The sequence below is a fragment of the Habropoda laboriosa genome, unplaced genomic scaffold (genome assembly GCF_001263275.1).
Source record: "Habropoda laboriosa isolate 0110345459 unplaced genomic scaffold, ASM126327v1 scaffold9, whole genome shotgun sequence".
Taxonomy (NCBI): Eukaryota; Metazoa; Arthropoda; class Insecta; order Hymenoptera; family Apidae; genus Habropoda; species Habropoda laboriosa.
This window is the reverse complement of record NW_017100191.1, coordinates 3,787,900-3,799,513: the sequence shown is the minus strand read 5'-3', so window position 1 is coordinate 3,799,513 and position 11,614 is coordinate 3,787,900. Positions and strand designations below refer to the sequence as shown.

General features: G+C 38.5%; 2 protein-coding genes across 2 annotated transcripts in view; both read left to right on the top strand.

The window, feature by feature from the left end:
* Positions 1 to 3,785, top strand: part of LOC108570096 — a 4,205-nt gene extending 420 nt beyond the window's left edge. Inside the window, 7 exon segments of the mRNA XM_017931885.1 lie at positions 391 to 474; positions 549 to 629; positions 709 to 757; positions 830 to 978; positions 980 to 1,065; positions 1,223 to 3,654; positions 3,727 to 3,785. Coding sequence (XP_017787374.1) covers positions 391 to 474; positions 549 to 629; positions 709 to 757; positions 830 to 978; positions 980 to 1,065; positions 1,223 to 3,654; positions 3,727 to 3,785 — 2,940 coding nt within the window.
* A 4,286-nt stretch (positions 3,786 to 8,071) lies between these two features.
* Positions 8,072 to 11,614, top strand: part of LOC108580382 (paired mesoderm homeobox protein 2A-like) — an 18,289-nt gene continuing 14,746 nt past the window's right edge. Inside the window, exons 1-2 of the mRNA XM_017944118.1 lie at positions 8,072 to 8,426; positions 10,860 to 11,053. Of these exons, the coding sequence (XP_017799607.1) occupies positions 8,072 to 8,426; positions 10,860 to 11,053 (549 nt within the window). The remainder of the gene's footprint in view (positions 8,427 to 10,859; positions 11,054 to 11,614) is intronic.

Genomic DNA, 11,614 nt, shown 5'->3' with positions numbered 1-11,614 from the left:
TCGATTAACCTGTAATGTCATAATACCAAACAAAGGGTAGATTTTAAGTTAAAGCTAGGTAATATGTGTCTTGCGATCCTATGTATCGATAGATCGAAAGAAATGTAAAGGAAAAAAGAATAAAAACAATGTGTTTAACAACAGTGTCCCTTATTATCTTTCAATTTCGTTCTACGAAAGAACATTAATTTTGAATAATTGTAAGCGTATTTAACAATTTATATTATACAAACTGCAATAACTATCAATCCACAAAACTGTAAAAAAAATTTACAATATTGTTATATCTTGAATTTCGAAAAATTAAATAACGAATTTTAAATTTTGTTTCAAACTAATTCTGCATATGAACATTCTTTATATCGTGTTATTCGAAATTCAATTTTTCAGCAGAACAGTCGGATGACATACAAATTTTGGCAGAGTAATTTTATAAAACTTTTGCAACATTTTGCGGGCATACGAGAAGAATATGTATATTTTAAACAATTTATCCACCTTTGTTTCTCCCTCTGTGATCATTATTTGAAAAAATATAATTATTTCAGGAGAAAGAGACGAAAATCGATGGGAAATCGAGTAAGACGCGAAATTCAAAAAGGATATCCGATCGAATTCTTCCGAGACCAGTAAATACTATAAATTACTATGAAAAAAGAAAATGGAAAATATCACGGAATAATTTTTATCTATAATTTTTTACTTTAGTTAGCTGGAATATACAGAAATGGCGCAACAGGAAAAGAAATAAGAAGATGTAGGTGCTACAAAATATAATTAATTTTTTTTATCATAAAATCAATGAATTAAACGGTACAATTATTTATAGCTCAAATAAAAGTGCCCCCGAACGATCTAAATAACGCTCGTCTTCAAGGGGACGTGTTAAAACTTCTTCACGGCTATGATTCAAAATCAATGTAAGTGAAAATACCATAAAAATTAGTTAACAATAGCACCAATGAAGTCTCGAAAGACCGACTTACTCGATTCTACTATTAAAAGTGTCCTGCAACCAACTCCCCCTGGTGAAGGTATAAGTCCTGTTTTGGGTAAAGTGGATGGGTAAGTCTCAGATAATTTTCATTGAATCTTTTCACACAAGATTTACACAGAAAAAAATCAATAATGTAAGTCTAATGAGAAAAACTACCGAAAAGTTGAGAATCTACAAACAAACAAAAATTATAAACATTATAAAAACAGCGTACACGTTTAACAGAAGGGGGGACCACTCAAGAGTTGAAGGTACAGAAATTCCCAACACTCCTGAATCCATAGAGTTCCCTCAAAAACTTCCAGAGAAAAGGAAGATAATTATTTCTGAAAATTTACTTAATTCTGCATTGAGTAAATACGAGGAATTATGTAAAATTACTAGTTCTATTTTTATAATAATTATTATTATCTTTTAATTTTTGCCTTCTATAGATCCATTGATAGCAGTGAAGAGAAAATTGAGAAGCATGTACGCAAAGTCGTTCCGCAGTCAATTTCTGCGCGACAGGATTAAACGTGGTACTATTCTAGACGAATGTGACACTCCAAGCACTTCTATTGAAAATCAACGTCCGTCAGAAATTGCATACTGTTCCTCTGGATATAGCCAAAACGATGGCCTTGTATCTGTGGCTATCAACAGCTCAGAGTATCATCTTAATTACAAGAAGAACAACGGAGAGGAGAATTTACAAGATAGGCAGGAAGCACTTTTAATACCAGTGTCAGATTTTAATTTCGACACCAAAAGAAATGAAGTCCCCACGTCTAATCTTCTATTTGGTGTATCTTTATTGAACGAACCTAGTTGCAGACTAAAAAACATAGTTGAACCAGAAATGGTCAGAGGGACGAACAGCGTAATATCTGAAGTCAATTCGGCAAATATAAACACAAATACTTCTGTAGAAGTAAATCATTCTACATCATCTACCTACAAAAATCACATAGAATACTTTGAAAGCATTCCTCCTACTCGTTTGAATGAAGTGGAGAGGATAAAGGTGAAAAGCAAGCCTGTTCTCTTCGTGCCAACAGAAGCTGGACTTCAAAGTAATTTAGTTAACAAGAAACACCTAGTAAGACGCAAAAATCAACGTACACAGACGGTGCACGTGTTAAACAGCGGATTAAAAAGACAGTCGGGGAAGCTGAACACAAAAGAGTCTCAGCAGGTTAAAATGAAGAATTTGAAGCATATACCAACGATACTGCGGAGATGTAGTAACGTTGCCTCGAATAATAACAGTCGACTAAATTTATTTCAAGAGTCGATGCATAATAATAAAGAGCCTCGAAAGACGCTGTTCGAAGATGCGTCGAAGCGGGGCGTTCTTTTTACTCCGCAATCACTGATAACGGAATTGAACGAAAACTCGAGTAATACAACATTTGACATGGCAAATGTGCAAACGTGTGTAATAGCATCACCGAGTACACGTAAGGATGAAGTATGCTTCGTGAAGAGCTCACACTTCCAGCCAATGGGCGCCAAACAAAATGTACACGTGAACGACATTTTTGTGACGAAGAAGAATCCTCAGGTGCAGAAGACCGTGATGTTCACGAAGAAGGATGCACGCAATATAGATCACTGTTTGCATTTGAACAATTTAATTGCTGATGGAATAGTGGATAATCCAAATGTTTGTATTATAAGGAAGAACGTTCCTGTGCAACAGGAACAATTGGGAAAGAATGTTTGTACAGTGCATAAGAATTGTCAGAGAGTACCGGAGAACAGTTACAGAACGCTGCGTTGCTCCCAGAACTCTGATGATCTCAATTTTAGGAGTAGCCAAGAGTTTAAGGAGGTGTCCCAAATGCAAAATGTGCATCAAGTGCGTCAGAAACCCATGGTCTGCGAGAAAATGCTTTTAAGAAGGGTTCAGCAACGCCCCAAATGTGAGAGTAGCCAAAAATGTCATAATGATCAAGATATATGCTATGTGGTAGTAGATCCTTGCAAAGACTTTAATAATACTCAAAAATGTTCCAATGATAATGTACCTCAGATTGAGAAGTCTAGAACGCTACAAGATGGACGTTTCTGTCAAGAAGATATGGCTGATGTTGGTATCCTCAAGGGAGTGCAGAATTTGAAAATTTTGCCAGGAGAGGAAAGAGAGTCTCAGGTGAAATATACCAACAATCAGTGTATCGAAAATACGGTAGTTCTTGAACAACAACCAATCAAGTATTTGGCAGTTGAAAATAATTCAAAAACGCAGAAAATTCCTATATACGTGCAGAAGAACAAACGCGTTGCTTCTGTCGATAATGTAGAAGTCATTAATCCTAATGTTAATTATCATATGGTGTCGTGTCCTCGAAAAAGCACGCAGGAAGTTATATTCGTGCCAACTTGCGAGCAAAACAGAGTTGTATATGTCAAGCAACCGAATTTGGATCATTCGAAAGTGTCTTTTGAGAAGTATTCACCACCTAGAAAGTTAGTCGTGTACCGACCGGAAGTTCAATGCGTTAAAGAGTCTTCCGACCTATGTCAAATTTACGTTCCTAAGCAGAACATAGTAGAAATAAGGAACAACAAATTTGATTCAGTTGTAACTAATTTACAACAAAGGGATAATATTAAACAATCGAGGAGGTGTGATGATAATTGGGAAGAACTTCATTATCGACCAAGTTATGGTAATATTTCATAATTTGAATATATTTTATTCATAAAAAAATTCTGTTCTCGTTAAATTTTTTTTCTTTCAGAACACCAACTCATAAACGATACCTGTGTGAGAAATCCAGCAATCTTCTATCAAAAATGAATTTGCTAAATCTCTTAAAATGTATATCACGTATATTTTTTCTATTATAATACGCTGGGGTACGCAGAATTATTTATTACGTTTTCCTGTGGTAATGTTTGCCAATATTTATTAATATTGTATTCGGGAAAACAATAAAATAAATATTTCTATAATACTACAGAGAGCAACTATTTTCCAAAATAATCATTATGAATAATTGAATGTTTTTTTACCGTTTTTGGTTTTGTTAGGTATATTTATAGAAATTCAAGATTTGAATAAATAAGCAACAATCGTCTTTACAAGTTTATTTAAAGTGTATTTCGTTTTGATACAATTGTGTTTGTTATAAAGTATGGAAAAATGGTTCTGTAACCTCTGTATGTTACGTACAAAATCAAATTCAATGTGAACTTTTTGTTAATTTACAACCTATTCGGTTATTTGATACTATTGTTTCCTTTGTACAATTTCAAGTATTAAAATTAAATTTGGACTATTTGTAAGCTTTGTTTCCTTTTTTACTTAAACTCTATTGACCAAATTCTACGTATCGTTTAACGATGTTACAATGTTCTTTGAAACGTGAAACCTTCGATTTTCGTTCTTAAAAAGATTTAAGTTTATAAGCAGTGTTAAAACTTACCCTCACGCCCAGATATGCCCCTGGCCTCGCAATTTCAGGAATTAGCACCACTTTCACAATAAACTTATAAGAAAACTATTTTTTGTCACATTTAATTCACTATCTTTTCAGTCCACTGGTACCTTTTCGTATGCTTCTTGGCGCCAATAAAAAACTTTGGCGTGTATGGTGGCGCTGCGTTCACTGTCTAAAAAGTATAATTACACAAAGTTAATTCATTTTGTGAATTCAAATTAAATTTAATTCACGTTCAATGTTAATATAAAAATTAATTTGTGTCAATTTTGTACAATTTTAAAATTAAATGTTCAAAATGCTGGGTAGTAGTAAAAAAGTGGCGTTGGTGGCAAAGGTCAGTTCCGATATGAATCTCGAGAAAATGTCGCGTACCTCGCGGAAAAGTGTATTATTTTTGTGATTATAGTGCTCGATAAGAAGAAAGAGTGGATAAATTGTGGCTTCGAGGAAAATAATTAGTAAGTACCAGTCAAATATTCTGTTTAAAACACGTGATGCAAATGTACTGCTATATTCATACCGAATGTAATGAAACGCGCAATTTTCCACGACCATTCTTGACACGCAAAGACAAAATTAACGCGTCACAGCAGAGAAAATAACTGCACGTGTAATGCGGAATAAACAGGATTAGCTCGTAATAACGTCGTACAAAAGTGGATAGCAAACGAATAATTGCAGCCCATTTTAATCAGCGCACGGTAACACTTTACAGCGGGTTAACGTAAATTACTACGTTAATACATTTTATATCTCATTATAGCGGAAATATCGGTCTGCTACGTAACGACAAGCTCGTTGGAATGTATCGTACAAATTTTTCGCAGGATATATTTTTTTCAAAGCAACAGAATCAAGTGACACATGTAAGCATAGAACGATGTCTCTCATAGAAGTGCAGGACAATAGTGACAAGGGACACGTGTAAAAATCAAAAGAAAAATAGTCGATTTTCCCTTGTACGTGGAGAAATATTAAATTATATTCCTATGGGTCTTCGAGTCGATAGGGTGGAATCGCAGCGGGGGTGAAGGGCGTCCGAGATCGCTAACCAATATTTAATCAACTTTCCAGGAGAATATTATTCTCCGGACAAATCAAGGACATATGTATCAAACCGCTAAGGGGGGTTGACGTTCTCTGTATTGATATAAAAGACGAAACGTCGTGCTGGCCGGTGTGCGTGTGCTCTCTCACGCGCACGCATGTTGCGTTGCTTCCAGTGGCGTAGGTTGCCGAATTCTATTCCAATTTCTCGATCACTTATCTGTCAACAAGTTGATCAATTTATTACTCTCTATTTGTTTACGCGACCATTGAACCATTACCAACAATTAAAAAAGTTCCTCCCTAATTTACTCGAAAAGAATTCTTAAGTGAGGTTAGAAAGTTTAAAACACACATTCGGGTAATTTACCGAAGAGGTTAGGTTGCATCTTCGTAATATGGAACATCAGAAAATATGTATTATTTTTATACATTTTGTGTTGACGTTATATTTTTATACATTGTCAACGAATGTTTGACGAGAATTGTAACATTAGTTGTGATGTTAGAGGTGAATATAGAAATTAGGGAAAGTGTGTTACGTCAATGGACGAACACGTTCCCGTGTGTTCTCAATATACACACCATAGGCGATTTGGTGTTGCACGGCATAGTACTACGTTCCGCTGGTACCCTGGAAGAGAATTCCCTCGGGAAAAGACACTGGGAAGAGGGTCGAGCACCAGGACTGCTCTTGTCGTGGCCCTTCCGTGAGAACAAGTGCGAAACAAGTGTCGCACAGGTTCCTGCCACCTATCTAAGGCTAGCCCCGTGCCATGTAATTTCTCTATCTACAGATAAATCATATTTCATGCTCTCCACTCCCTTGGCCTTTATTCGCACGCCATTTGATGTTTCTAGTGACTTATGTAAACGGTTAAGGGACACAAGAGCTATTCTACACATGCCAGTCATAATATTTCATTGTTGCTATGTGTAATGTGTCACTTAATCAAGTAAACAGGTAGAACGTTGTAACAAGATAGGACATTACAATTTTTATTGCTTACACTTTTATTGCAATAGGTCTGCAAGACCAAAAAGCATGAAATTATGCAATTGTTACTTTACTTGAATATCTCCTTTACAGAAATTTTCAGGGATATTTAACGAGATCAGAATTATATAAACAAAGATTTGTCTTTTTAAATGTTTGTATATTTTTTAACGTGACTACTGTTTCATCTAATTCCCACTTGCAGAAAATTTCAGGAACTGCAAGAGGAAAAATCTGAAATCCTTGTCACAACTATTGTTTCACCTGATTCTCCTTTACTGCAAACTTGGTCCACTTTTAATAACAAATCTACAATATCGAACACGCGAAATCTGCTTCTTAATTCTAAACAATAGTACGTATCTACTTAAGGTGAATCTACAGGTCCGCCTACAAATTTCCAGCGATCCCTTTTCCATCATAATCATCAAGCTCCACCAAGAAACGCTTTCTCCTCCAGCCAAACAAGGGCCCACAACAGCAAAGCAAGGCAGCACCAGTAAGCATCCTCATCCCACGAAATAATCCATCATCCCCTATTACGCAAATTCAAAAACTAACTGATCCCAACAACATTTGCAGGAGCAACACCTAGGAGGAAGCAGCGTCTCATTGTACCAAGACAGCCGCAAAAGGAGAGTCAGGCGTAAACAGAGTCGAAAGGGTAGCTGGTAAAATCCGTTGTGTCCAGCGGAAACGGCCTGCCCCGGAATCGATCGTAAAATCGAGAACAGGAGAGAGGGTTGGCATCATCGAATGATAGCGTTCATTCGGGCTGATGGCTGTTGGGGAGAGGTCTCTCCACGAGCCAGAGGGTGGCACACGGACGGGGATGAAGACAGAGACGAGGAGGGCGGCGACTCAGCTCACCACCGTCCTGGTGGGTGGCACGTGGATCGACGAATCAGCGTGTAGAGACCGTGAGACAGTGACCAAACCCGTTTCCCCGTAACGGTTGCCCGGCCACACCCCCAGCGTGCACCCTCTCCGTCGGTTATTGAATTAAGCTTATCATTTGATTTTGAGGAGACCCACCAGTCGGTCGTCTCGGGCTCTCTTAAGCGGGCCGAAAAACTTCTTTCTATCCGCGGCTATAATCGCAATAATTTGATATCGCTGATCCGATTACGCGTCATAAGCCGCTATCGAGCAACCTTCTGCCGCCGCCCGCGTCCCTTGGCTCTTCTCTGCCGGAGAATTACGCGACGACGCTGCCGCCGCCGCCACCGCGGCCTCCACGCCGATTAGTCGAGATTACGAAGGAGGAAGCGGCGTGAGTTGGCCGGGGCCCTAAGGAACGCCGCGGCCAGGGCCCGGAGGAGCGCGTACCCGCGCCCTCCGCACCCAAAACGCACTCTATACCAAGGGAACAATCATGTTCCAGTGAATGAAGGAACCTGGTGCACTCGTTCAACAACCTGGAATTGTCTGAATCATCATCGTCGTCGCCATCCACTTGGAAGAACCTGGAAGAACTGTCGACGTTCTCTAAGGTGTGAGGATGGAGTTTCGATGAACTGTCCAAGTGACAAGCGTCTCAGTGATCAATCTCTGACGCCTTCAGTCGACCTCAAATTCCTGTGCACCGTGTGAACCATGGATTACTCGTACTTGAACCAAGCGGCTGCAGCAGCGGCTGCTGGCTTCGAGGCGTCCAGCTGTGCACTGGCTGCCAGTGAGATGCAATGTGGATACGGAGACCTGAGCTCATGCTCACAAATGAGCCAGGCTGCTTATCGTTATACGGCCGCGAGGGCAGCTGGTTATCCAAGCAACGCGGGGACCACTAGCACAGGCACCACCACGCCATTAGGGGCCCATCACACCACCCACTCTCATGCCCACGCGCACCATGGGGCCCATGCAACCCCCTGCTCGGTAATGGCCGCCAGGTCTCAAGAGGTCCATCGACACGCCGCCTCGATCTTCCCGTCGGCCATTAATCTGCAGAGTGAGTGCAAGCAATTTTGTTATTTCAAGAGCGGAGGGATGAGTGTTACACACAAAGGAATATGGCTTTTGATCTTGATCTTATTCTAGGTCCATTGATGTGTTATTCCTGGAATTGTCGGTTTTCTTGTGAGCTGAATTAGTTGCTGTTGCTTTTATCCTTTTTGTAGTTCATGCTTGTTGGTGGCTGGGTTTTTTGGATCACTTGGTATTGTAGAAGGTTTGAGATTTTAGGCTCATTTTAGTTTTTTCCTATTTTGGTTGCTTCCTAGTTCAGTTGTTGGAATGCAATAGGATTTATTTTTGTGGAATGTTTGATTTTTTATTGGATCTTTAATGTAAAGGAACGATTTGTTTATTTTGTCTAGTAAACAAGAAAGTTTTCCTTTTGTTGTGCACTGTTTGTTTACTGTTATGTCATTTCTCCCTCTCTTTCATAATTCTTGTTTATATACTGTAACGTGGCATGTAAAATAATCTATCTTATTCGTTGCATTCATTAGTGAAATTAAGCAAGTTCGTAATTTAAAGTTCAGATATAAGAACTTTCTTGTACATCTAGCAGACACATTTTGCTGCTATTAAAAATAATATAAAAAATACTGTGCTTTACAATGAATAAGCCTACATTTAGTGTTCTTCGTGAATCATAAAAATTGAGAAAATTCGTCCCAACATTTTCCTCTCGTTAATTTAGGAATAACTAGTCAAATAAAATTTTAGAATACTATCATTACTGTCACGACTCAAGGTTGCCCCCCCTTTCTCTTACAATATCTTTCATTTCAAAAATTTGCAACAGCTCGTGGACTGTTTCTTTAGCCCTTCTCGCACCGAAGAATAATTCTCAATTTAAAAAAGTGCTAGATTCCATTATCTACGAACTCAACGAATCAACAGCGGAAACATGTTCGTATCGAGGAAACTTCGTACAAAAAACTTGATTCAATCACCTCGCGGAAAATAAAATTAGCCTCCAATATACGCGCGAAAACTATTTAAATTTCACAGAGAACGTCAGGAATTCCCACGAATCAAATCGAACCTGTTCGTTAATTCGTCGAAAAATTCCCACCAAAACGAATCAAGCATCGTCCATCGTTGAAACGGCAGAACCTGGGAAGGGACAATCAATTGGAGACGCGGGCGGAGCGAAGGAGAGCGTCTTTACCCTGGAAAAAAGAGGGTGGTCCTTGTTCCCCTAGGGGAAAGTTGCCTCACGATGGTTCGTCTCCATGCTCGAACCTACCAGCAACGGTATTTCCTCTGGAAACGACGACAAGATGGCACTGAAAATCAATGGATGTGTCTCGTCCTCCCTTTCCCTCTCTTCCACTTTTGGATTCTTGCCTCTCTCTTTCTCGCCCTTTCTTCGTCTCTCCCTCATTTACCTCAGCTCAACTCTCTGTCTCATCCTACGTTTCCTTCACCCTCACTCTTTCAATCCCTCTCCTCCTTCACTCTCTCATTGCTATGGTTACGTTGCTCGCTATCCCAGCCATCCTCACCTATATTCTATAATCTATAAGCTTCCACCTCCTCTCTGCCTGCACAGAGGCCTCCTCTGGAAGGCTGTTTCTCCTCTCAAGTAATCCGACCACACTGATTTTCTTCATGTTTTAACAATCTGTATAATGCACGCGCGATTCTGTGATAAGGAGAGGACGGAGGTTTGGACTGTGACTGCTTAGGAGAAAGTTTCGAGAGGATGATTCAGAGAGGATGTTGGTAGAGCTGGTGGTTTTAGGGTAGCTATGAGGTCACCCTGGATAGTGTTTGATGGAAACAGGGTGTAAATGAAGAGTCTGTTAATTTGTAGATAGTTTTGCGTTTAATTTAGATGTGCAACTTCTTTCTGACAATTTCAATTTCAAAAGAAACACTTGACTGTGCATGAAACTGTGTTGTACCGATTTAACCCTGGAGTGCTTACTCATAATTTTCTCAAGCTTTGTTAACTATACCATGGGTGAAAATTCTGTGGGCTATAAGAGGGTGAAATAACATATCTAAAATTGTACACAGTGGCACAGATTCTGTTCAAGCTGCGACTAAAACAGTTAAATTAATTTTCGTTCTAAAACTGAGGATTATCGAATGGAAATAGTGTATAATACACGAGCTTTTCTTACTTGACTTACATGCATGGTCAGGAAAAGAAATTCTAAGTCAAGGGGTTGATTTAAAAATATCAAATTTAATGGCAAACGTTTGGATTAGAGTCTGAGTGAAAATTCCGGGGTTAAAAGTAGAATACAGTGAAAAATTGAATGCAAGACATTTGGAATATGTTGTAGAGCATATCGTTGAATGCCAAGTTCAGTTTTTGTACCATTTTCAATCGAGATTCTTAACATTGTTATGTTAGGCTGTTCTTGTATAGTGAGTATGGATTTTCTTGCAATTTTTCACTCCTTTCTCTGTCAATTTTCAGGTGGACTAGGATATAAGGCTTACTCCGGACACGATGGCCTGGCGGAGAAGAGGAAACAGCGTCGGATACGAACAACCTTCACCTCGGCTCAGCTTAAAGAATTGGAGCGTGCCTTCCAGGAGACTCACTATCCGGATATTTACACTAGAGAAGAAATCGCCATGAAAATCGACCTGACGGAGGCTAGAGTCCAAGTAAGTCCTTTTTCACTTTCAAAAGGAAAAGACAGTGAAAGTTGAGGAGAAGTTTTAATAGCACTTAGACTCTCTTTTGTCTATTTGTATTTAAGTATCAACATATTGAAGTCATTTTCCAGAAATTGGACAAATTCACTGTCTTTTGTATTTATTTTTTTTATCGACAGTCAAGATTTAAATGGTTCTCGGAATTTGTTAGAATTCTTTATTCTACTATTAAGAAACACGAATGAGCTTTTGTTTAAGTATCAATCCACGTAAACAATTCTTCAATTTAAAAAAGAAACTGATAGCGAAAGTTAGTCTTGAGTAGTTTTTGAGTAGAGTCTACTTTTAAGAAATACATCGTGAGATTCTATGAGATTTCTAACTTGAAGAGAATACTAATGAAATTTTTCTAAAAACCGAAATTAATAGGTATCAAATATTTTCTTTTTGGATTAATTTTTCTAAAATACGTGGATATCAACAAAATTCGTTGATTCTCCTCAAAAAGAGTTTCACATTAATTACTGAAAGGATAAAAATGAAAGAAAAATTCGTCGATTTTTCTCGAAA